Source organism: Cetorhinus maximus, chromosome 21, assembly GCF_964194155.1.
Source record: "Cetorhinus maximus chromosome 21, sCetMax3.hap1.1, whole genome shotgun sequence".
In the NCBI taxonomy this organism is placed as follows: domain Eukaryota; kingdom Metazoa; phylum Chordata; class Chondrichthyes; order Lamniformes; family Cetorhinidae; genus Cetorhinus; species Cetorhinus maximus.
In genome coordinates, this window is record NC_135899.1 from 93,643,132 (window position 1) to 93,670,264 (window position 27,133).

At 40.7% G+C, this 27,133-nt stretch overlaps 1 protein-coding gene across 1 annotated transcript; it reads left to right on the forward strand.

The window, feature by feature from the left end:
• The first annotated feature begins 73 nt into the window (after positions 1-73).
• Positions 74-26,165, forward strand: eif3i (eukaryotic translation initiation factor 3, subunit I). The gene is made up of 11 exons (XM_078567494.1): positions 74-184; positions 3,243-3,335; positions 6,931-7,018; positions 8,331-8,396; positions 8,657-8,806; positions 11,479-11,606; positions 12,299-12,409; positions 14,036-14,125; positions 23,394-23,467; positions 24,908-25,000; positions 25,707-26,165. The coding sequence occupies exons 1-11, from the start codon at positions 182-184 to the stop codon at positions 25,786-25,788; spliced, it is 978 nt and encodes a 325-aa protein (XP_078423620.1). The 5' UTR covers positions 74-181; the 3' UTR covers positions 25,789-26,165.
• Positions 26,166-27,133: the final 968 nt, after the last annotated feature.

A 27,133-nucleotide genomic window follows, 5' to 3' on the forward strand; every position in this document is an offset into this window, starting at 1 on the left:
TGTGGGTCTATGTGAAGCTGGGATGCTGTATTTCTCCGGCTTTACTCACCCACAGTCGCCATGGTAGCGGCCCTGTGACCCCTGACCCCGCCCGGTTTCACTTCCGGAGGCGGATGGGCGCCGCGCATGCTCGGTGACAGGTCCCTCCCAACCAGGCGGCCTAGAGAGAAACACCGACAGCATGGTGAGTGTGGAGAGGGGAGGGAGAGAAAAACCGGGGGGGGGGGGGGGGAGTGAGGGAGCATGGACGGGGTGGTCGGGTGGGGGTTAGAGAGAGAGAGCGCCCGAGGGCGGTGGGGGTTAGAGGGAGTGAGCCTGGGGCAGGGGTGGGAATGGGAGAGCGGTCATTTTCCACTCCCCCCCCCGAGTCAGAACTTGTGCCAAGGCAGCTGAAGGCACGGCCACCAGTGGTGAAGCAGTTAAAATCAGGGATGCTCAAGAGGCCAGAATTAAAGGAGCACAGATACCATAATGACATAGGAGCAGAAATTAGGCCATTCGGCCCATCGAGTCTGCTCTGCCATTCAATCATGGCTGATAAGTTTCTCAACCCCATTCTCCCACCTTCTCCCCGTAACCTTTGATCCCCTTACCAATCAAGAACCTATCTATCTCGGTCTTAAATACACTCAATGACCTGGCCTCCACAGCCTTCTGTGGTAATGAATTCCATAGATTCACCACTCTCTGGCTAAAGAAGTTTCTCCTCATCTCTATTCTAAAAGGTCTTCCCTTTACTCTGAGGCTGTGCCCACGGGTCCTAGTCTCTCCTACTAATGGAAACATCTTCCCCACGTCCACTCTATCCAGGCCTTTCAGTATTCTGTAAGTTTCAATCAGATCCCCCCTCATCCTTCTAAACTCCATCAAGTATAGACCCAGAGTCCTCAAACGTTCCTCATATGTTAAGCCTTTCATTCCTGGGATCACTCTCGTGAACCTCCTCTGGACCCTCTCCGGGGCCAGCACATCCTTCCTGAGATACGGGGCCCAAAATTGCTCACAATATTCTAAATGTGGTCTGACCAAAGCCTTATAAAGCCTAAGCAGCACATCCCTGCTTTTATATTCTAGTCCTCTCAAAATAAATGCTAACATTGCATTTGTCTTCCTAACTACCGACTCAACCTGCAAGTTAACCTTAAGAGAATCCTGGACTAGGACTCCCAAGTCCCTTTGCACTCCAGACTTCTGAATTCTCTCCCCATTTACAAAATAGTCTATGCCTCTATTCTTCCTATCAAAGTGCATGACCTCACATTTCCCCACATTGTATTCCATCTGCCACTTCTTTGCCCATTCTCCTAACCTGTCCAAATCTTTCTGCAGCCTCCCCACCTCCTCAATACTACCTGTCCCTCCACCTATCTTTGTATCATCTGTAAACTTAGCCAGGATGCCCTCAGTTCCTTCATTTAGATCATTAATGTATAAAGTGAAAAGTTGTGGTCCCAACACTGACCCCTGCGGAACTCCACTAGTCACCGGCCGCCATCCTGAGAAGGACCCCCTTATCCCCACTCTCTGCCTCCTGCCAGACAGTCAATCTTCTATCCATGCTAGTACCTTGCCTCTAACACCATGGGCTCTTATCTTACTGAGCAGCCTCCTGTGTGGCACCTTGTCAAAAGCCTTCTGGAAGTCCAAGTAGATAACATCCATTGATACCTCAGAGTCGTGGGGCTGGAGAGGATTACAGAGATAGGGAGGGTGAGACCATGGAAGGATTTGAAAACAAGGATGAGAATTTTTGAATCAAGGTGTTGCTTTACTGAGAACCAGTGTAGGTCAGCAAGCACAGGGCTGATGGGTGAATTTATCTTGAATGAAAAACACCCCTAGTCGGATGGTTTGTACAGGCCAAAGTGCTACAAGGCAGTGGCAGCTAGTTCCCAAGCAACAAATGAGATAAATGACCAGTTAATCTGTCTTAGTTTGAGGAATAACTAATGATTGGGACTCTTTTAATAGTCTCGTGGGATTGTTTCTTTCCAATTGAACAGGCAGATTGTGCCTCCTTTTAAAGTTTTATCCAATTCAGTGCTCCCCTTGCACTTTTACATTCAATAATGTGATCAATTTCCGGAGTGAAGCTTGAAATCAAACTATTGTGATTCGGCTCAGAGGACTATCAACTGAACCAAGCTTGCATGAAGATGTTGAGTGCTGGGATAGCGTTCACATGGACGCTGTATTCCCTATGACAGCTTTATTAATTTTCCATTATTCATGTGAATATAGTTAGCTCCAATCTTAGTCTGGCTCAGTTAGATGTTTAATTAATACTAAGTTATTGGGAACCTCTTAAAGAAAGCAGTTAGTGTCAGGTGAAGTGCTTGGAGTGTTAAGTTTTTAGTTCTTGTATCTGTATTCCTTTTAAATCATCCAGTAGTATTAATATACCTTTCCAGGTAACCAGTTGTTCCTTATCCTTCTTGCATTTTAAAAAAAATTTAGCAGCACTTCTTAAAGCTGGATGTAGGAATCACTTTCAATTATAAGCATATCCCTTAAATTAGTCTTCCTGTCTGGTGGAAATTTCTTTTAGATTGATGAGTGCAATAGTTTAGGCACATGTCCTTTTAAAACTAAACTAATTCTGCAAGAATTGGCAAACCACTAAGATATCTTAATAGAAGAAGAGTCATATGAAGTCAACGTTAACTCTGTTTCTCTTTCTCCACGGATGCTGCCAGACCTGAGTTTTTCCAGCATTTTCTGTTTTTATTCCAGATTTCCAGAATCCGCAGTATCTTGCTTTTATCTTTATGAAATTTTAATAGTTCATATACCATAAGAGGCTCAAACATTATGATCCTGTCTTAGTAATACTGGCAGCATGTGGTATCTTTATTAAGCAGTACAACCAATTTGATAAAACCATTTTACACTTTGTCTGTTGAAATGATTGGGGAATCAATCTGCATCAAAATGCTGTTCTTGCATTCCATGTCCATTCCACTTTAGCTGCTTATTATACTGTTTTAGTTAGTTATAGTTGTCCTGTTGCCTTTCGGTCGCTCTTTCTTGACACTGCCCTTTGTGTTGCAGTTGAATGTTTTCACTTGTTTTTAAGATCAAAAAAGCATTGTGGTCCTTACCTTGAGAAGATTTAGAGTTTTGGCAATTTATCAATAAGCTTACCACCTTATACTTACAGACTTGTTGATGTTAAATGGTTAATCTATTTTGTATCAGCACTGTGATGTATCCCAGTTTATTTATTTTTTGCTCTATACCAGAAACCCATCCTGTTACAAGGTCATGAAAGGTCAATCACACAGATTAAATACAACAGAGAAGGTGATTTGGTGTTCTCCTGTGCAAAAGATACTGTAAGTATAACTTATAAATTATAGAACATTGTAATAACTTATGTCATGAAATTGGTATTGGCACATCTTGTGACGATATCAATAACTGCAGCAGTTCAAGAAGGCAGCTCACCACCACTTTCTCAAGGGCAACTAGGGATGGGCAATAAATGCTGGCCTAGCCAGTGAAGCCCACATCCCGTGATTGAATAAAAAATAATAGTAATCATGAATATATGAAATAGTGGTGCAGTATATGTAACCTATCTATGATTCCTGGGTGAAACAATGATATACATTTTCTTGTGAAAGACGCTGGTAACTCACTTCAGCTGCAGTGCACTGAGTTGTGAGCCTTCCAGGCTCTCTAAAGGGGACTGAAAAATGTTTGCTGACATTCCTAAAAGCACAAAATAAAACAGCACACTTAAAATCAGTGATAGGAGCAGATAATCAAAAGACGTCACAGACAAAAGGATCAAAGAGGTGTTGAAGGTGGTGATATTTGTCTAAGAAAAGTGCTAATTAAGAATGGAAGACAGGACACTCAAAGTACAGCTCTAGTGGGGGTGGGGTGGAAAAGACTAACAAGGTTTTAGTTTTAGATTTAAAAATAATGGAAATAGGTGGGAAAAGAAGAATCTATATAAATTATTGAAAAAAAAAGGGAGGGGGTGGAGAAACGGGGTGGGGATGGGGGGAGGGGTAGTTTAAGATCTAAAGTTGTTGAATTCAATATTCAGCCCGAAAGGCTGTAAAGTGCCTAGTCGGAAGATGAGGTGCTGTTCCTCCAGTTTGCGTTGAGCTTCACTGGAACAATGCAGCAAGCCAAGGACAGACATGTGGGCAAGAGAACAGGGTGCAGTGTTAAAATGGCAAGCGACAGGGAGGTTTGGGTCTTTCTTGCGGACAGACCGTAGGTGTTCTGCAAAACGGTCGCCTGGTTTGCGTTTGGTCTCTCCAATGTAGAGGAGACCGCATTGGGAGCAACGAATGCAGTAGACTAAGTTAGGGGAAATGCAAGTGAAATGCTGCTTCACTTGAAAGGAGTGTTCACTCCTTTCAAGTGAAGCAGCATTTCACTTGCATTTCCCCTAACTTAGTCTACTGCATTCGTTGCTCCCAATGCGGTCTCCTCTACATTGGAGAGACCAAACGCAAACCGGGCAACCGTTTTGCAGAACACCTGGGGTCTGTCCGCAAGAAAGACCCAAACCTCCCTGTCGCTTGCCATTTTAACACTCCACCCTGTTCTCTTGCCCACATGTCTGTCCTTGGCTTGCTGCATTGTTCCAGTGAAGCTCAACGCAAACTGGAGGAACAGCACCTCATCTTCCGACTAGGCACTTTACAGCCTTCCGGGCTGAATATTGAATTCAACAACTTTAGATCTTAAACTACCCCTCCCCCCATCCCCACCCCGTTTCTCCACCCCCCCCTTTTTTTTTCAATAATTTATATAGATTCTTCTTTTCCTACCTATTTCCATTATTTTTAAATCTAAAACTAAAACCTTGTTAGTCTTTTCCACCCCACCCCCACTAGAGCTGTACTTTGAGTGTCCTGTCTTCCATTCTTAATTAGCACTTTTCTTAGACAAATATCACCACCTTCAACACCTCTTTGATCCTTTTGTCTGTGACATCTTTTGATTATCTGCTCCTATCACTGCTTGCTTATCTCCACAATCACCACACCCTCAACTTCTCTCTCCCCCCCCCGCCCCCCCCCACCTTAAACCAGCTTATATTTCACCCCTCTCCTAACTATGCTTCAGTTCTGCCGAAGGGCCGTGAAGACTCGAAACGTCAACTGCTTTCTTCTCCACCGATGCTGCCAGACCTGCTGAGTTTTTCCAGGTAATTCTGTTTTTGTTTTGGATTTCCAGCATCCGCAGTAGCTTTTAGCTTTTTGTTTTTAACACTTAAAATCAGTTTTTTCATTCATTCATGGGATGTGAACATTGCTGGCAAGGTCAGCATTTATTGCCCGTCCCTAATTGCCCTTGCAAAGGTGGTGAGCCACCTTGAACTGCTGTAAGTATCCACTTGCATTCTTACAGCTTTTAAAAGATACATCCATTTCTTTGTTCAGATGAATTTTCTAGTGGTCCAGTGTTACTTTTTGCCAGCTTGTAAAATGGTGGACTCTAACCTTTTGTTTTCTGCCTGTTTTGACATGATACATTTTCCTGAGTATTCTCGCCTCTTGGGTTATAGTTCCCTATGTATGGACCCTCCTATATATCACCGAAATGTTATTCTTAACGTGAGGCTAGACAGTATTGACAAGGAGTGGTAACCTTGGCTGGTTTTTTTCCTCCTATGTTGCCTCCAGCCCAGAGGCAGGGAGGAGAATTATTCTGGCTCAACTAAAAGCTAATTCAGCTCAGACTGGGAATTGAGTGGGTGTCCTATGTAGCTTTATGCCACTCAGTGTAGCGATTTTCTTTTCCATTATGTCTTTGGTAGAGCAATATTATTTAAAACTCTGTGAAGGATCAGTATGGCAACTGTGATACTGTTCCATATGTTCATGTGGCTTTGGGTGTAAGCACTTTAAATCGTAAGTGTGACAGTGCTTCACAAATAAGTTTATATTTTCAATGACAGCCTTGTTTAAAGACTAACTGATTTTGCTTTTACTTTGTTCCCGTCTTCACCTTCGCTTTGGTTCCACAAAGCTGTCTGCTTTGTGAGCCAGCCTGTAGCCGGAGTTAACATCTGTGATGTCATCACAAACGAGCAGTTTAACTCCTGTAATCGAGCTGTTTTGGTGGATTAATATTCAAATTTTATGAGAAAAATAAATGCCATATATTGTAAAGTTGATTAATGATCTTGGGTTAAAACTAAAATCTCTAAATGGTTGGCTTCAGTGTGTACCCTATATAGAATAAAATAAATTCCTGTTAGTGTCCCTCTGCTCATCTCTTGGATAGCTACAGTATGATAGCTCATGTTTAAACTAGGAATTTGTAGAAAATTTCTTCTAACTTTGCATTGTGAGGCCAGAACCTCGATCCCTTTCTAACATGCAAAATGAAGTGGGCTAAATATTTGAGAAAATTAGCTGTATTTTGCAGTCAGACCTATTGAAATTTTTATTACTTATCATCTCTTGATTACTCAAAGACCACCATACAATTATGGTGTCATTTTGTATATTCATGGTGCTCTGGCTGGGCCATACCTGTAGTGAGCAAAACAGATAATCCCATGTGCTAACCTTCCTGAGCAGACGTTGTTCTGCCAACACATGTATGAAGAATGTATATTGTCATATGTTTATAGCGTAAACTTTTAACTTGCTAAAGTAAAATCTAATTTATAATTAGGCTCAATCAAACCAGTTCTTTACAAAAGTTGCTAAATTAAAATGTAATTTATTTGTATTTTTGAAAAAGAATGCAAGTTGCCCACAACTTAGTTAGTACTTCACAATGCTGCGGGGTAAAAAAAATGCTTACTTGTATACTTTAGTTTGCATCATTGAAAAGGATGATGTTGTACTGGTGACAAGTGAAAATGAGTATTGACAGAGTTGATAAAAGTTCATAGTTCCTTATGAAAATCCATAATCTATTCATTCTGTTTTTTTTCTCTGTGCTGCACAGGTTGTTAATGTCTGGTATTCTCTGAATGGTGAGAGACTTGGCACTTACAATGGACACACTGGAGCAGTATGGTGTGTAGATGTTGACTGTATCCTTAATGACAAGGATGTAATTTGTACTTATCATCTCATTAGGTAGTAACCAACGTATTTTGTGGATAAATTCACTATGTATATTCGTAGTTGAAATCTAAAGTCTTGGTTGAGAGTACTGCACAATGATAATGGTCAAAATGGCCAAAATCATTGTGGTTGCTGGGAATAGGCACAATGCCATAATCTCTCAATCTAGCATTTGTGTATGTTTACTACTGAAATATCAATTTCTGAAGAAGTTTTGGATTTGATTGGCTGCATTTGGCTTGCAAGTATTACTCTGATGTTCAGCCAACTTCACTATAAACGGCAAAGACTCTTGCTTTCTGTACGTGTAAAACATTTCTGTTCAGCTTTTAATGTGCCATCCTGCCTAGAGGTGTATGCAGGCTCAGGTCGGTCAGTTAGAATTGTGAGATGTTTCACAATGTAACCATTGATGCATTTCTTACACTTAGACAGCCTAGACAGCCCATGAGTTCCAATTTTTATGCATTTTGAATTAAGATGTAGTACACATCATAATTCTCATAGGGAATACTCCTCTGGAAGCTCCTTGGGGGATTTCAGAAATTGTACAGCTGAATAATTTGAATGTCAAAGATTCGTACTGGCAGATGGGTTACTGCTGCTATAGTGGCCACGATATTGTAAATTTCTTCAGGGAGTGTAGCTTCATGAAATCGATAATTTTCTAAAGAAAACACATTTTCAGTTCTTACGAATACTTATCCAATAGAAAAATCTACAGTGGCGATGCTGGAAAGCCCATTTTGATTGCAGTTACTCTTGATAGACATTGATACCATATACGTCCATATGTTTTTTTTGTATAATCGCTGAAACTTGATGCAGGGAAATTAATGTTTGTGTAATCCATTGTTTGAGTGCTGATCTCTACTAAGATCTGGTGGGACTAGTGATAATAACTTTGCAGGTAAAATCTTGCAGCTTTACATTGTAAGAGGTCCAGAAACTTGATCCTTCTTTCTAATAAGGACACCACCTGGCAAAATAAATTATTTGCATATTACAGGTGAATCCTAACCAGACTGAGGAAATTCTTATTACTTATCTTGGTTTCTCTAAAAGGCCATCAGATAGCATGATGTCACTCTTAAGGTATGGCATTTCTCTCTATAGTTGTATTTGAGCACTTTCTAAATGCCACTTATGAGTATTCAACATTATTTGAAGAAATTCAAATTGCTTCCTGGACATCATGTGGTAGTTGCTGCAGCGACCTGTGCATGTATTTTGAATTTCCATACAGATGATTAATTTTATCCTTAATCTAATAATCAGGGGACACAAAACAAGTGTTAACTGGTTCTGCAGATAACTCATGCAGACTTTGGGACTGTGAAACAGGTGAGATATTGCAATGTTACTAACTTGGCACTTCACTTCTGTATAATGTATAATCAAAATTCTTCATATTAAGATTAGTTTCTTTTTATAAATTATGACTTGGTGTAAAAAAAAAATAGGCTTGGTAATTTGGTTAAATGTATTCTCTGCAGCATTTAATTCAGTGTTTCATGTACATTTTTACCATTTGTAGCACTGTACACTTTTATTGCAGGTTTTGTTTATTTCACATTCATCAGATTAATAATTTTCATTATTAGGGAAGCAACTTGCTTTGTTTAAAACGAGCTCTGCAGTCAGAACGGGCGGATTTGACTTCAGTGGCAACATCATCATGTTTACAACTGATAAGCAGATGGGCTACCATTGTTACGTCAGCTTCTTTGACATACGAGATTCTGCTCAGATAAGTAAGGAGAGTACATTTTAATAGAAATTAGAGAAATCTCCCCTTCAAAGATTGATGTTCTTTCCTTAAGCATTTAAAAAAGTCTTTCAAATATGTTACCAGCTGTTCAATTTACAGAGAAAACTAGTGAGATGTGTGGTACAAGAGCAGTTCCTGTGTAGCAGTTTAATTTTTTAATTCTGATTAATCCACCAGAGCATTTGTTTTCATAGATATAGATACATCTGGAAGCTTTTTGCAAAAGTATCAATATGAGGGGAAAACAGCAAGTTATATTCAAACAGCATGTCACAGCTGCTGTTCACAATGGGAAAGGTACATACCATACCCAACCAGCCCGTGCTTGTACACCCAAAACACAGTGTCCAACATTACATGTGATTCTGTGACTGGACGACACTTGTTAAGTAATCCTCAGGGTGCTAAGAATTACGCTGACAACCAATTTAAGATTGTCGGTTGGGCTCGCAGTTTGGCGTATTTGTGTGTACTGGAAACTACATATATTAATACACAGGACTCTTCTTTTCAGACGGAAAGAACATGTACGCACATTGCACCTGTTTCAGCTAAACAAAATAAGTGACAGCCATTTGCTGACTCATTTCTCGGGGCAATGCCTTGACCAATCAGGGTCAAGCTGTCTGGTTTAAATTTCAAACAATGCTTGACAGTTAACTGTCAGTCACCATCACTGGTGCATTTTTCATGGCAACACCTCTACCAATCAGAGTCCACTTGCCAACCAATCAGTACACTCTTCACATGTAGTATAAATGGTTGTTTTCCCCCTTATATTGGTATTCTTGTGAAGTGTCCTGATGAGTGCAAGACGAAAAGCTCCAACATGTCTTTTTTTCAGCAATACTTAGTTCTGCATTAACAAACAGCTAAATATAGGTACATACACGTGAGTATGAACATTTTCAACACCCACATTTATAAAATGGGTAGATTCTGTAGTATTATGTGATTTCCAGTAACTTGTGTATATAAAAATAATGAATACGCTTTTTCCTTTGCTACATATCAATTTACAATCATTTATGGATTTTATGTTGTAGCATAATTAATTTGGAAGATTTTTTAATGCCTTGCTACATAAAATGGCTTTTAATTGAAAATGTTTAGCAGTTCAATTTAAAGATGGAACATCCTGTTATTGGACTTATCTCATGGTAGACTTCTGAAAAGTCAAGCTTTAACCTTAAAGTATTCTGGAACTGAAGCTGGACTTGATTTTCTCAGTAACCTCCATTTGATGGTGCTGTTTCTACAGTGAGGCAGGCCAGTGTAGTAAGCTGTCTTGTTTGACAGAACCTTTTGTACCGATATGGATAATCAGTAGCAGTTTCCCCATTGAGTGTGGTTTTGCAAACTTTTCCTTTCGGGTATATTTTTCCCAGTTATTTTTTTGGTTGTTTTTGACTTTGGCAGCCATTTGTTTTACATCTTTGAACAAAGGAAACAGGGTTACTGTGCTTGTTTTAATCATATTTCCCATTTTGTACTCTAGTTTTAAGTTGCACATGAACAAACCTAAATACTGTTTAACTTAAATTACTCAAAGTACTTTGTACTTGTGCACTAGTGGCTGAAAACATGTTACAATTGATGCCACCTACATTAATTCATCTACCACTGTTTGGATAATTCTTTTCTCCCACTGCTGTATCCCACTATTTCTATTTTTATTATAATCTCAGAAGTAAGTAACTCATGACAACCCATCCCACCTTTGCAATCTTCTTCACCCTTACATCCCCTTGGTATCCTTTGACCGCCACCCAACTTACTCCAGCCTCCTATACATCCTACCAGCTCCTCCCGTTCCATCTTCAGTTGTAGGGTTTGTAATCACCTCAACCCTGCTTTTTGGAACTCCCTCTCTCCCCCCCCCCCCCCCCCCCCCCCCCCCGGCCACCCCCTCACATTTGAAACTTTTCAAAACATGAACTATTCATGTCTCCTCTAAAGGAGATTTGTCTATGTTAAAGAGGCTATTTTAATACAAGTTGATTTCTTATGAACATTTTTTTTTTGCCCAATGTTGTTGAATTGATTTGGTGGGATTGTTTTTTAGTTGACCCTTTTGATATATTCAGCAATCATTGCAATATAGCTTTGTCCCAATTTAATCCCAGAAAGTGATTTATCTATCATCTAGTGTAAAGTTAAATTGGGTGCAATGGCTCAGTTGGTAGCGTACTCATCTCTCAGTCAGATAATTCTAGATTCAAGTCCCGTTCCAGAGACTTGAGCACAAAACCTAGGCTAACACTCCGGGGCAGTACTGAGGGAGTGCTGAATTGTCGAAGGTGCTGTCTTTCGAATAGAATGTTAAATTGAGGCTCAGTCCAGCATCCCACGTGAATGTAAAAGAAGCCTTGGCAGTATTTGAAGAAGCGCTGGGCGTTGTGGCCAATATTCATCCCTCAATCAAGATCACAAAAACTGATTACCTGATCATTATCACATGGCTCATTATGGGAACTTGCTGCTTGCAAATTGGCTGCCGTATTTTTTACATTACAAGAGTAACTACGCTTCAGAAGTACTTCATTGTCAGTATAGTGCTTTGAGACGTCCTGAGGTCACGAAAGGTGCTATATAAATGTAAGATTTTTTAATATAGTTTTAATTTATTTTTTTATTTTCCCTGTTAATCTTTAGCTAACAATGAACCATACATGAAGGTTCCAGCCAGTGAGTCAAAGATAACCAGTGCTGTTTGGGGACCCCTTGGAGAATTTGTCATTGCAGGACATGAGAATGGTGAATTGGTGCAGTATAGTGCTAAGGTAAGAAGAAATTGCAGAATGATTGCCTGGAACCTAGAGGCAGCATTGTGATATAAATGAAGTTCTATGTATGCTCCTGGGGGCAGGGATCACAACCTCAGGATAGTTTTGTTCTCTGCCTCTAGAGGAAAAACAACAATGAAGGCAAAAGTAATTAGCTATTCCCAGTGCCACTAATTTTATCGTTACTGGCCTGTGTAACACCTAAAATTCCAGTCTACCTGGAATAGCAAGTCATGCAGTAAAAGTGCATCAAGAACCCACATACTGTTAAACAGCAATGTATAACTCATCTATCATTACAACACTGACAATTCTATATTGCTTGGTATTCTTTTTCACTAATATCTAGGGAAGAACGTATTTATATGAAAGGAGTGCTCCTGGTATGTATGTCTCTGTTCTACATCAATCAATGAATTTGAGCCATTAAGAGAGCTGTCCTTTGTTATTTTGGAGTCCTGACTGCTATGAAATGTATATCTTTAAAGTGATTAAACAATGGTGAATTATTCATATAAAAGCAAAATGCTGGGGATCTGAAATAAAAACAAAGTGCTGGAAAAACTCAGCAGGTCAGGCAGTTTCTGTGAAGAAAGAAACTGAGGTAAAGTTTTGAGACCAATATGACTCTTCAGGATAGTGACTTTTTTGCAATTATTGACATTTCTCTTATTTTGCTTTATTGACAGTCAGGGGAAATAATGACAAAAGTGAAAGAACACACCAAGCAAATTAACGACATCCAAACATCCTTAGACCTGACCATGTTTATCACTGCTTCAAAGGATAGTACTGCCAAGGTATGCATTTTTTTCATATTTAACAGCTATTGATTCATATGTTATCACGTCTAATTTTTCTAGTGCAAACTTAGCTGTAGATTTGACCAGATTCAGCACACTGTTCCAATCTGAGCTTGTAGAAATAGCGATACATTATGTACAAAGTCTGTTTATTAAAAGTGAGGAATTTTGTTCACGGTAAGAATCAGCCTGGTTTTCCATGGACTTCAGTTTTGCTTTACTCCTCTTGGTGCCTTACTCCATCAAATGCAGCACTGCTGTCAGGGGCAGCAGATCTCCAATCCCAAGCATTTAGCTCGTGCATCCATGTCTGGATCAAAGCTGTAACAGCCTGACTAAACATGGATGCTAAATTTATTGGTGAGTCGGTGTCACAATTTTTGAAATCTTTATTAACTGAGTATGGTTTGAATTTAAATCTGATGTAACCTAGATTACAAATTCCAATTATTACAATGCAAAGTACCATTTATCTTGTGTGGCATTTTGTAGGCTTTTATTGGATAAATATTCTTGGTAATGTAAGTACATTTGTGAAGGGATGATCTTTTTCGTAGGCCAGGATTGTCCCCTTGGCAATTTGGGGGCGGGGCCTGGTTGCCGAGGGGAAAATGATGCGGGATGACATCAGGAGGAATCCCCGATGTCATCCCGGTCCTTTGAAATTTTTAGGAAGGCGGGCGGACAGTGAAATCAGCTGTCTGCCCGCCTACCTGTCAATGGCCAATTGAGGCCATTGACAGGCTATTTAATGTAATTAAAGACCCTGCCCGTCCAACCTTAAGGCTGGCGGGCAGGCCAGGAGCCCCAGTGGGCTCCAGGTTATTGATGAAACTTCATCCACTGGGATGAAGTTTCATGTCTGTATTGTAAAAAAAATTAATAAATTTTATGTGGTCATTATTAAAATGTCCCGTCTTGTGTGACATTGTCACATGAGGGGGACATGTTAATAATTTTTTAATGTTTCTATTTTTAATGTTTTTGACACTCAGTATTCTCCCTGAGACAGGACTTTGCCTCAGGGAGAAATGCCCTCTTTGACAAATGAGGATTCCTTCCCCCCACCCCCCCCACAGGAAGCGCATAGAGTTTCCCGTCGGGCGGCCCACCCACTTAAAATGGTGGCGGGGGTCGGCTGCCCGCCCACTGCCGAGCCGGTGGGGTCCACACGCCATCCAAGGGCAAGATTCTGCCCCATAATATAAAAGCAAAATACTGCGGATTTCTGCAAATACTGGAAATCAAACACAAACAGAAAATGCTGGAATGCTCATCTTAGTTGATGTAATTTTTCTTGCCACCTGAGCTACGAAAAGCTGATGATAAAAGGCCATCAGGGCCATTTAAGTCAACCCTGACACTTCACATTGACACCCACCCCTCCCTGTGGCTACCCCTGCTGATTCCAAACCAAAAAAAAACTCTTTATAAAGTTTTTAATTTATACAATGTAGGAAGTTAATTGCTTAAGAGTGCCTGAAGCTGTAAAGATTATAGAATCAGATACTCTAAAAGTGCATAAATAATAATAAGTATATCACCTTGTTCCATCCATGGCAACTCTGTTTGAGCTAGTTTTTCCAATTTTCTTGACGTGTTCTTAATCTTTTCTTATTACAGCTGTTTGATTCTGCAAGTTTCGATCACTTGAAAACATTCAGGACTGAAAGGCCTGTGAATTCAGCTGCTATTTCACCTATTGTGGAACATGTAAGTTGCCTGATTAAAATTCATGAATTGTGTGCATGTATACTTCTTAATAAACAAAGTATGGTTCAAAGTTCACACATGTAGCCTGCATTTTATTGCTAGAAATATTTTCTTCCTAAACTACAATGCTCAGCTTAGTTGGTGAAAATTACTGATTTGATGTTCCTCCCACCTCCCCTTTCTGTCTTTAGGGCCATGCATAATGAGCGATGTTTCTTCTGCACAGTAATTCCTGGAACATCTTCCAGGTCATTTAAACACCTCACTTTATTTTGGTGCATTCTGTAAACTCTAAAAAGAATGGCTGGAGAAGTGGATAACTCGTCAAAGTCACAATACCATCTAAATATTCACTGATCCAAGTGCAATCTAATCAATGCAAAGTGCTTGGAAGTTTCTGACTAGATCAGAAGTATTCTACCTTCCTTCTACGAGGAATCGAAGGTTATGGGGACCAGGCAGGGAAGTGGAGTTAAGGTCACAATCAGGTTAGCCATGACCTTATTGAATTTGGAGGAGGCTGGAGGGGCCAAATGGACTACTCCTATTTCTTATGATCCTATGAGGGAAGCACGATAAGGTGTGTGCTTGATGCAGGATTTTTATATAAAAACAAATTGCTTCTGCAATTCATGCAAATTTATGTAAGTAGTTACATAACTGGCCCTGTTGTGTACAGTATAAGTTAATTTCATCCATTTCTATTTTACATGATTTAATTGTATTCTAAAGTCATTTAATCTGGTTAGGTTTCTCATTGGAAATGTGGACAATCATATAAAATAGCAATATTAATCCCTTTGCTGTTGCTATGTCGCACGTTTCATCCTGCTTTTTCATTGATTTTCAGAATAGATAATTGGGGTTTATGATTATTTAGATCATGTAGCTTGGTTTATTATAATTCATGCCTTTATTTTGTACCACAATGTTCTTGGTAATCAGCAAAAACAGTTTGTACTAAAACTTAGAATTGCTTCCAAATGCAGCTTCTGATTACCTCTAGCTCCCATGCTTCTAGCTCATCGTAGTTCCTGTTTTAATTAGTCCTGATAAATGCAAGTCTTGTAGAAGCACTGTGACAATCAATGATAATACTTGAAGAACAGTATTTCAGTTAAACTTCAAAAGCAGCCAAGTAGTGGCCAAAAATGGACGTTAAATTTTCAAACCGTTGTTACAAGTGTTTTTTGGAGTTTAATGGAGTTAAGGTGTGAAGGATTTGCATTTAAAAGTGTAAATGATTTATTGCATCCAGGAGAACGTTTTTAGCCAGTACGTAGAAAGCCCAACCAAGGAGGGGGCAGTTCTGGACCTAATATTCGGAAATGAGCCCAGGCAGGTGGAAGGTGTATCAGCAGGGGAGCATTTTGGAGATAGTGACCAGAACTCAGTTAGATTTAGGATAGTTATGGAAAAGGATAAGGTTGGGCTGGGAATAAAAGTTCTAAACTGGGGAAAGGCTAATTTTACTAAGCTTAGCCAAGTCTCGGTCATTGATGTGATATCATACTCCCGCGCGTCTATCCGTGCCCTCAGCTCATCTGTCCTATTCCTCAGGCTCCTTGCTTTAAAATATATTCCATTTAGCCTTGCTAAATTCACTTCTTTCTTATCTAGCCTATGCTTCCTCTGCCTTCCAGACTCACTTACTAGCGTTTTAACTTCTAATTCCATCGACAGCCTAGCCAAGCTGCTGCTGAACTGAAACAGCTTGGCTAGGCTGTTCTGCAGCACAAGTCTTCAGTATTATTGCTGGAATACTGTCAGGGCCCTTAGCTTTTGCAGTATCCAGTGCCTTCATGTGGAGTGAATTGGATTGGCTGAAGCCTGGCATCTGTGATGCTGGGGACCTCAGGAGGAGGAGGAAATGGATCATCCAATCAGCACTTCTGGCTGAAGATTGTTGCAAATGTGTCAAGCTTATCTTTTGCACTGATGAGCTTGGCTTCCCCAGCGAGTTGTTTAATTGTCCACCACCATTCACAACTGGATGTGGCAGGACTGCAGAGCTTAGATCTGATTCATTGGTTGTGGAATTGCTTAGCTTTGTCTATCGCTTGCTGTTTCTGCTGTTTGGCATGCAAGTAGTCCTGTGTTACAGCTTCACCAGGTTGACACCTCATTTTTAAGTATGGGTTTCGAGTCTGTACGACCCTCCTTCAGAGCTAGTTTTTTTCTTTCTCCACAGGCGCTGTTAGACCTGCTGAGTTTTTCCAGCATTTTCTATTTTTGTTTCAGATTTCCAGCATCCGCAGTATTTTGCTTTTATCATTTTTAAGTATGCCTGGTGCTGCTCCTGTCATGGCTTCCTGCACTCGTCATTGAACCAGGGTTGATCCCCTGGCTTGATGGTAATGATAGAGTGGGGAATATGCCAGGCCGTGAGGTTGCAGATTGTGGTTCAATACAATTCTGCTGCTGATGGCCCACAGCACCTCATGGATGCCCAGTTTTGAGCTGCTGGATCTACTCGAAATCTATCCCATTTAGCACGGTGGTAGTGCCACACAAAACGATGGAGGGTATCCTCAATGTGAAGACAAGACTTCATCTCCACAAAGATTTATGCGGTGGTCACTCTTATCTACACTGTCATGGACAGATGTATCTGCAGCAGGCAGGGTGGTGAAAATGAGATCAAGTAGGTCCTTCCCTCCTGTTGGTTCTCTCACCACCTCCTGCAGACCCAGTCTAGCAGCTGTGTCCTTTAGGACTCAGTCAGCTTGATTTGTGGTGGTGCTACCGAGCATGGTGATGGCCATTAAATTCCTCCACCCAGAGTACATTTTGCGCCCTTGCCACCTTCAGTGCTTCTGCCAAGTGGTGTTCAACATGGAAGAGTACTGATTCATCGACGGGGAGGTGGGTGGTAGGTGGTGATCAGGAGGTTTCCTTGCCCAATTTTGACTTGACGCCATGAGATTTCATTGGGTCTAGAGTCAATGTTAAGGACTCCCAGGGCAACTCCCTCCCAGCTGTACGTAGGACTTAAGAGCATGAGTAGGTCATTTGGCCCTTCGAGCCTGCTTCATCATTCAATAAGATCATGGCTGATGTGATTGTGGTCTCAGCTCCACTTTCTGATCTGCCCCCCGCCCCCGTAACCCTTGACTTCCTTGTCTAACAAAAATCAAAGTTCTGGCTAACTTAACCTTGAATAAATTTAAAGACTCAGACTCCGCTACCGCCTGGGGAAGAGAATTCCACACTCAAATGACCCACTGAGGGAAAAACTTTCTTCCTCATCTCAGCCTTCAAAGGGAGACAGACCTCTTTTTTTTAAACTGTTACCTAGTTTTAATCCCCCACAAGATGAAACATCCTCTGGGCATCCACTCTATCCAGTCCCCTCAGGATCTTATGTTTTAGTATGATCACCTGTTTTTGCAGTTGGAAGCCTGTGACGAGTGGTGTGCCGCAGGGATCGGTGCTGGGACGCTTGCTGTTTGTAGTGTGCATTAATGATTTAGACATGAATATAGGAGGTATGATCAGTAAGTTCGTAGATGACATGAAAATTGGTGGTGTCGTAAATAGTGTACAGGAAAGCCTTAGATTACAGGAGGATATAGATGGGTGGGTAAGATGGGCAGAGCAGTGGCAAATGGAATTTAATCCTGAGAAGTGTGAGGTAATGCATTTTGGGGGGACTAACACGGCAAAGGAATTCACAATGAATGGTAGGAACCTAGGAAGTACAGAGAATCAGAGAGACCTTGGTGTACATGTCCATAGATCCCTGAAGGCAGCAGCACAGATAAGGTGGTTAACTTGGCATACGGGATACTTGCCTTTATTAGCCGAGGCATAGAATATAAGAGCAGGGAGGTTATGTTGGAGCGGTATTAAACGCTAGTTAGGACACAGCTGGAGTACTGTGTGCAGTTCTGGTTGCCACACCATAGGAAGGATGTGATTGCACTGGAGAGGGTGCAGAGGAGATTCACCAGGATGTTGCCTTGGCTGGAGGGTTTCCGCTATGAAGAGAGACTGGATAGGCTGGTGTTGTTTTCCTTGGAGCAGAGAAGGCTGAGGGGGGACCTGATAGAGGTTTACAAGGTTATGAGGGGCATAGATAGGGTAGATAGGAAGAAACTTTTCCCCTTAGTGGAGGTGTCAATAACCAGGGGGCCTAGATTTAAGGTAAGGGGCAGGAGGTTTAGAGGGGATTTGAGGAAAACATTTTTCACCCAGAGGGTGGTTGGAATCTGGAACACACTGCCTGAGGGGGTGGTAGAGACAGGAACCCTCACAACATTTAAGAAGTATTTAGATGAGCACTTGAAACGCCATAGCATACAGGGCTCTGAGCCAAGTGCTGGAAAATGGGATTAGAATAGATAGATGCTTGATGGCTGACACAGACACGATGGGCCGAAGGGCCTGTTTCTGTGCTGTATAACTCTATGACTCTGAGATAAGATTTGGCCCAAGTGGACTGGGAACAGCTACTTGCAGATAAAACTGTGACAGAGCAGAGACAGACATTCAAGGAGGAAATAGCGAGAGTACAGGGCAAATATGTTCCCGTAAAGACAAAGCGGGGGGACCAAGTCCAGAGAACCATGAATGTCAAGGGACATAAAGATTAGGATTAAGAAAAAAAGAAGATTATGGCAGATACAGAGAGCTCAATATGACATACTCCATAGAGGAGTATAAAAAGTGCAGGGGGGGGAACTTAAAAAAGGAAATTAGGAAAGCTAAGAGCATGCGTGAGAAAGCATTGTTGGGTAGAATAAAGGAAAACCCAAAGGGGTTTTTAAAATATATGAAGAGCAAAGAATATCAAGGGAAAGAGCAGGGCCAATCAGGGACCATAGAGGTAATCTGTGTGTGGATCCAGAAGACGTGGGTACAGTCCTCAGTGAATACTTTGCGTTGATCTTCACAATGGAAAAGGACGATGCAGGTATAGACATCAGGGTGGAGGACTGTGAAATATTAGAAGAAATTAACATAGAGAGAGAGGAGGTACTAGCAGGTTTAGCGGCCTTAAAAGTGGATAAATCTGCAGGCCTGGATGAGATGTATCCCAGGCTGTTGAAGGAGGCCAGGGAAGAAATATCAGGGGCCCTGGCAGTAATTTTCAAATCCTCTCTGGCTGCAGGTGAGGTGCCAGAGGACTGGAGGACTGCTAACGTTGTCCCATTATTAAAAAAGGGAGGAAGGGATAGACCAGGAAATTACAGGCCAGTCAATCTAACCTCGGTGGTGAGGAAGTCACTGGAAAGAATTCTGAGGGACAAAATATATCTGTCCTTGGAGAGACAGGGATTAATCAGGGATAGTCAGCATGGATTTGTTAAGGGCAGGTCATGTTTGACAAATTTGATCGAATTTTTTGAGGAGGTAACCAGGAATGTTGATGAGGGTAATGCATTTGATGTGGTCTACATGGACTTTTGATAAGGTCCCTCCTGGCAGACTGGTCAAGAAAGTAAGAGCCCATGGGATCGAAGGCAAAGCGGCATGTTGGATCCAAAATTAGCTGAGAGGCAGGAAGCAGAGGGTGATGGTAGAGGGATGTTTCTGTGACTGGAAGTTATTTCCAGTGGGGTTCCGCAGGGCTCAGTGCTGGGGTCCTTGCTCTTTGTGGTGTACATAAATGATTTGGACTTAAATGTAGGGGGCATGATTAAGATGTTCACGGATGGCATGAAAATTGATCGGGTGGTAAATAGTGAGGAGGATAGCCGTAAGCTGCAGGAGGATATCAATGGACTGGTCAGGTGGGCAGAGCAGTGGCAAATGGAATTCAACCCGGAAAAGTGTGAGGTAACGCACTTGGGGAGGGTTAACAAGGCAAGGGATTACATTGAGTGGTAGGACCCTGGAAAGTACTGAAGATCAGAGGGAGCTTGGTGTGCATATCCACAGATCCCTGAGGGCAGCAGGGCAGGTAGGTAAGGTGGTTAAGAAGGCAAATGGGATACTTGTCTTTATTAGCTGAGGCGTAGAATACAAGAGCAAGGAGGTTATGCTGGAACAGTATAAAACACAGGTTAGGCCACAACTGGAGTACTGTGTGCAGTTCTGATCGCCACATTATAGGAAGGGTGTGATTGCACTGGAGAGGGTGCAGAGGAGATTTACCAGGATGTTCAAAACCAAAACAGAATTACCTGGAAAAACTCAGCAGGTCTGGCAGCATCGGCGGAGAAGAAAAGAGTTGACGTTTCGAGTCCTCATGACCCTTCAGCAGACCCTTCAGCAGAACAACAGAACAGTTGTTTTGTTTTTACCAGGATGTTGCCTGGGCTGAAGGGTTTGAGCTACAAGGAAAGATTGGATAGCTGGGGTTGTTTTCGTTGGAGCAGCAAAGGTTGGGAGGGGGGCCTGATTGAGGGATAAGATTATGTATAAGATTATGAGGGACACAGGGTGGATAGGAAGGCACTTCTTCCATTAGTAGAGGAGTCAATAACCAGGGGGCATAGATTTAAGGTAAGAGGGGAGTTAAGGAGACATTTTTTCACCCAGAGGGTGGTGGGAACCTGGAACTCACTGCCTGAAAGGGTAGTTGAGTCAGGAACTCTCATAACATTTAAGAAGTATTTAGATATTCACTTACATTGCCATAGCCCCCAGGCTATGGACCAAGCGCTGGAAAATGGGATTAGTGTAGTCCGATCCTTGTTGACCGACGCGGACACGATGGGCCATTTGGCCTCCTGTGCTGCAAACATCTGAGACTGAGTCTATTTAGAAAATAACATCCAGGCACAAAGTTTTTTTTTAATGGTATTCATACTTGAAAGTATTTGATGAATTCTTGGGGGTGAGAAAGTACTTTTATGATAAAGTCAAAGGCACAAAATGCAAATTGATTTTAAGGAATTTCTTAAATAGTTGAAGCATACAACCTGATTTAATGGTTGATAAATTACTAGTATTTAAAATGGTTGTAAATAAGCTTCGTTCTGTGACTTTCATTTATCTCGTGTTCAGTCGAGGGTAGTGCTGGTGTATTTAGAGCAGGCTGTCTCAGGATTAGTATTCCACTTAAATCTCTGTTACACTTCATTTACTGCATTGCAATGTCGAAGACCACCTTTCACTTTTATCTTCTTGCTCTATTTTTCACAGAAGTTGCTGTCTTTTCCCACAGATGGTGTAGATAGAGGAAAGCTGACACTACTATCATTACCTCTATGGATGCAATAACTGCCTCGTCCATCACCCTTTGTAGACATTCAGCTTAATGAAAAAAGTCATTTTCAATTAAGCTGTTTCTGCCTCAGTGGCCTGGAGATGAAAGTTATTCATCTGTTGGTACTAATGTTATCTGCCTTTCTACTTGCTGAGACCTGCTCTGAGATTGGGACAACAGCTTCCATTTTTAATCCTCTAAAGGAATGGTGCCTTCCACCACAGCCTAATAGTTTACCATAGGTTTATAATTTAAACCGTTATCTACAAATTTCCTTTAGTTCATTCTTTCCAAGGGGATGAAAGATGATACAATTCATGGCTGGTTTGTCTGAGTTTGGAGCGCTGTGTAGAAGCCCCTTCACTTGTTTCACATGAAACAAATGTAGGCTCTATTACTCGGGATATCTCAAAATGGAAAAAGATTTGGAATATAACCAATAAGCATTCTATTTGGATGAAAACTACCAGATATTATGAGCAATAATCACAATGGCCTATATGGAGACTGACATGCAGGTTCTGGTCTGTGAAAGATGCGCAGGAACTCAACTAATATTTCTTATTTCATATTTTTGTTTTTACATAAAAATTGATGATCAGGTTAGAGTAGATAAGTCTATTGCTTTGTCTAAATGTACAAAATTACAGCCCATGGGATATTAGCAAATGTTTAATATTGCCTGCTGGTTAAGGAAAAACATTTTAATCTAAAGTATCCAACAGCAGTTAAATTCTGGCTTGGTGAATTGTGTTAAACAGTGATTTCTGGGCCTGAGACAAATACAGATCCATACTTCCGCAGTGAGCGCTGTATGTGATTCTCCTGTAGCTGGGGAAACCGAACAGGCGGGAGTTTCCACAGATTTCCCTGATAACTGAAAAATGTTACTTCTCCATGAGTAGAAAAAGGTACTTCACTGCAACACTTTTTTAAGCAGCGTAGCCACTTAAATTAAATAACAGATTTAAGCACCATTTTGGTTCACCCCACAAGTTCCAATTGTAACAAAACCCTTATCTAGACCAGGGGTTTCTGTGGTATATCCCCTTGGGGTCATGTAGCTGGGAGACAGGAATCTAGCCTGCAATGCCGAGCAGCTTAGCCCTAATTTCGTTTTACCTTATTCACAAGTTTGTCCGGTTTGAATGTTGTAGGCCAGGTGGTTTTGATTTAGGATTAGTGCATAAATCCTAAATCAGAGCACCGGGATCTTTTAGTATGCACAGCTTGAGTTGTGCGTAAGCTAATCAGAATATTAATTACAGTCTTTATATATGACTATTGTTTGCAGCTCATCAGCCACAAAGACAAAAAGCTTGAGTGCTGCTGAACTAGATTAACTGCTTGTCTGTTGATGTGATCAGAGTTGTCAGCAAAAATTACTCATCAGATTAAGAACCGATTCTGAAATCATCAGGATAATTGTTTAGAAGGAACCGTTTTTGGTTATTAACATTGTTGTCATCAAATTTTATTCAGCCAAGGTATCAGTGTAATTTTGTGACCCAACACACTGTTCATGTGAAATTAAATCATCTTCAGTACAAGTCATTTCTGGGTTAAGTCATGTAACAGGATCATCAGGGCAGATCTGTACAGTAGCAGTGTTCGTGAAAAATGACACACTTTCCTGTTTAATTGACCGTATCCAATGCTGAACTAGATAGTGATGAGACTATCCCTTGCAATACATGCAGTGAACATTAAAGGGTGATTGTTTGTTTTGTTAAACCTTGATGATGTGGAGTTTGGTTTGCATTTTATGGCTTGAGAGGATGTTATTTCATGTAGAAGATTTTTACTTGTCACAGCATATAATTTGAAAGCTGATATAAAAAAATAAACCTTTACAGCTGTAATATGTATCTGAATATTGCTTTTTTTCTCAATTGGGTTGCGTTCTGCTGCTCATTATCGGTATACCGTGTATTACACGTGTTTCGATGCCTGGACACCATTCCCTCTCAGTTAATTGCCAAAGGCCATTGTCCTGCTTCCTAAAACATCCTGTGTAAATCTGACGAGTAAATGAAGTATTTCTACTGTTGTTAAAGTATTCTTGTAGTCTGCTTTGGTTAATTGTCTCAATACTAAATTTTGATTCGATAGGTTGTCCTTGGTGGTGGTCAGGAAGCAATGGATGTCACAACGACCTCTACCAGAATTGGCAAGTTTGAGGCCCGGTAAGTAGCAAACACTGGTGTGGAATTAATTCACTGAACTTAGTTTTGGTATGTTATCTGCTTGTTTTGTGAGTTTAACCCAAAATTATTACTTCTAAATTTAAGAACTATGCAAAAATGCTGAATTAGACTCCTTTTTAAGAATGTGTCTGAAATGTCACTACAGTAGTATCCAGTCTGTGGCTCATTCAGTAAGCTTGTGCCTTCGTCTCGGTTAATTAGGAGTAATATTGTGCACCGCTGGGATGTTTTGTACTCTCCAGAGTGCAGCTTGGAAGTCTTGTGTCTTTGAAAAGTTTACTTTCACAAGAATGCGATTAGCTGATGCCATTCCAATATTTGAATTGGGAAATGTCTACTTAAATCTTGGGTTTGTGATTTCACAGTGGAACATGGATTATCTATACTGCAGCTTTGCCACTATGTCAGAGTTTTTCAGCCTTATGCTAGACATTGCTCCATTGCACAGCCTCTTTTACTATTTTTGTTGTACCTCCTATTTGTGCTGAATAAAACCATTGTTAATTTTATTGCCATGCCAGGAATGTTGTTGCACCATAGGTGCACAGCCTAAACTTGAGGACAGTTCTGTCGGGCTCTGTTGCCTGCTCCCTATCTGAGAACTCAGCGCAAACCGGGAGCTTCCTGGTCTTGATATCTGAGACGGCAAATTTACTTTGTCTTCAAAATAGCTTTTTATACTTGTTTTAAATGAAAATTATCATTAGTAATCTCAGTTGCGGGACTTTATTGATGGAATGTTTAGCCTTGAGCCAGAGAGCCTTGAATTCGGCTTTCAGATCGCATTGCATTGAAATGAATTTTTCTGCTTCTTGGCTTCCTGATTGCGGAGGACTTTAGCTGAGGTTCGATCTATATGATCCTGTATGGTCACTACAAATTGTCTATATCAACGTCAGGTAATTGTGTTAAAAACAAAAAACTGCAGATGCTGGAAATCTAAAACAAAAACAGAAACAGAAATACCTGGAAAAACTCAGCAGGTCTGGCAGTATCGGCGGAGAAGAGTACAGGTGACGTTTCGTCAACTGTACTCTCCTCCGCCGATGCTGCCAGACCTGCTGAGTTTTTCCAGGTATTTCTGTTTCTGTTTTTGTTCAGGTAATTGTGTGATGGCCATCATTAATGAAGCCAGAATTGGCCAGGGATGTGGTGGAATATTCAATTTAGTTATTTTTATTTTTAAAAAAAAAAGGAATTTGCAGCCACCTTTGGGGAAAGATCAGCTAAAAGGCTCTGATCTACACACGTTGGATACTCGCAGGGTAACATAGGCAGGAGTTGTTGAGCAATCTGTAAATCAGATTATTCCACCCTCAGGGCTTCAGAGAAAATACAATATAGTGATGAGGTGGGAGGGCCTGTTTAACGATAACTGTGGAACTGACTGATAGTTTAATTCCTTTTCCCTTTTTTTAGATTTTTCCATTTGTCATTTGAAGAGGAATTTGGTCGAGTGAAGGGTCACTTTGGACCAATCAACAGTGTAGCTTTCCACCCTGATGGAAAAAGGTTGGTGCAATAATTTGAAAATCGCATTTGAAACTTTGATGTAGTATATTATGAGTTACACTGAAACTAGCAGAAGATAAATTTTAGTTTTATTGTTTTAGTTCCCGAGTGTCACTGTTCTTCAAATAGACCTATTCCAGACACATTTTATTTACATTTGGAAATATTTAGAGACAATTTGTATTCTGGGGCTTCTTTGCTTTTGTGGTTCTGAGGGTATCTAGCAAACTAAAGGGAGTTTATACATAGCTGCCAGTAAATTTAAAGGTATTGCAGATATATTACTATAATGACTTTAGTTTACTTCTTAATGCAATTATCATTACAAAAATCAGACCAACTAGCTGACTGCTTAGAAGATATTCATAGTGACATTAGAGAAATTATCTTCACCATTTTATGGGTATCTTGAGTAACATTATTTAGATGGAGGGAATGAATTCAGCAGATTAGTGTGGTAATGGTTTGAATTTTCCAGAACAGATTGAATTCTGGAAAGCTCTTGTTAAAATACTGCAAGGACAGTGGATGCTGTGAGTGAAGAGTGGGGAAAAGGAGGAATGAGTGCAGCCAAACTTGATTCCAAAATTGATAATGTGGATACCTGCACCAGTCTTAGCACCTAAGTGTTATTTGCCCTGTTTTTCTAGTTTTGGGATAGACTAGAATGTACAAGGATCTAATCAATAATTATTGTTCTTTACAGTTACAGTAGTGGAGGTGAAGATGGTTACGTGAGAATACATCATTTTGACCCACAGTATTTTGAATTTGAGATGGAATTTTAAGGAGTTGAAGAGAGATCATTTTCAAATTGTTTTGCAAGATTTATTTTGTTAAAATAAATGAATACAAAAGAACATTAACATCATTTACTTGCTCTGTATTTCATTGATTCAGTTATTCTAATTGGACTTTACACAGCAAACATACAGTTTAACTATAAAAAGATTCAAACAAAAATCATTTGCCCTATTTAAATTGCTCTCATTTTGCAGATGCATAATCTGGACCAATTTGCAACGGTGACCAAAAAAATTGGTTTCAATGAAATTGGAAGAATGTGTAATTCTGTTACTTTAAATTATATTCGGAATTAGCACATTGGAATAAAGGACTGTTTCACCAATGTTCTGAAATAAAAATCAGCCATTTGAGCACACAAGTTGGTTATTTGTGGAGTTATTTTAAATCTATATTATCCATATTGTTGAAATGATTAATATTCAGGCTCAAAGATGTTTAAAGCACAGAAGGAGGCCATTCAGCCCATTGTGTCCATGCCGCTCAACAAAGATCTGACTACACTAACTCCTCTTCTCTTGGCCTTCTATCTCTTAACTTAAATCTATGCCTCCTAGTTATTGGCCCCTCTGCTAATGGAAAAAGTACCTTCCTATCCACCCTATATGTCCCTCATAATCTTATACACCTCTATCAGGTCCCCTCTTAACCTTCGCTGCTCCAAGGAAAACAACCCCAGCCTATCCAATCTTTCCTTATAGCTCAGACCCTCCATCCCAGGCAGCATCCTGGTAAATCTCCTCTGCACCCTCTCCAGTGAATCACATCCTTCCTATAATGTGGTGACCAGAACTGCACGCAGTACTCCAGTTGTGGCTTAACGAACGTTTTATATAGTTTCAGCATAACCTTCCTGCTCTTGTATTCTGTGCCTTGGCTAGTATGGACAAGTATCCCATATGCCTTCTTAACCACCTTATCTACCTGCCCTGCTACCTTCAGGAATCTGTGGATACGCACACCAAGGTCCCTCTGATCTTCAGTACTTTCCAGGGTCCTAACATTCATAGTGTAATCCCTTGCTTTGCTAGCCCTCCCCAAGTGCGTTACCTCACACTTTATCCAAGTTGAATTCCGTTTGCCACTGCTCTGCCCACCTGAGCAGCCCATTGATATCCTCCTGCAGTTTGCGGCTATGCTCCTTTACCTGATTTATCTTGTGTCTGCTGAAGACCTTTACGAGTGCATTGTATTTGTCCAAAAAAGATGTTCGAACAGGTGTTTTCATATTTCTGTTTCTTGGCCACAAATTAATCATATCTAGCAACAAAATATTTTCAATCCTGAGTGGGTTCACTGTACATTCCAATTTGGCATTTTTTGCTAAAC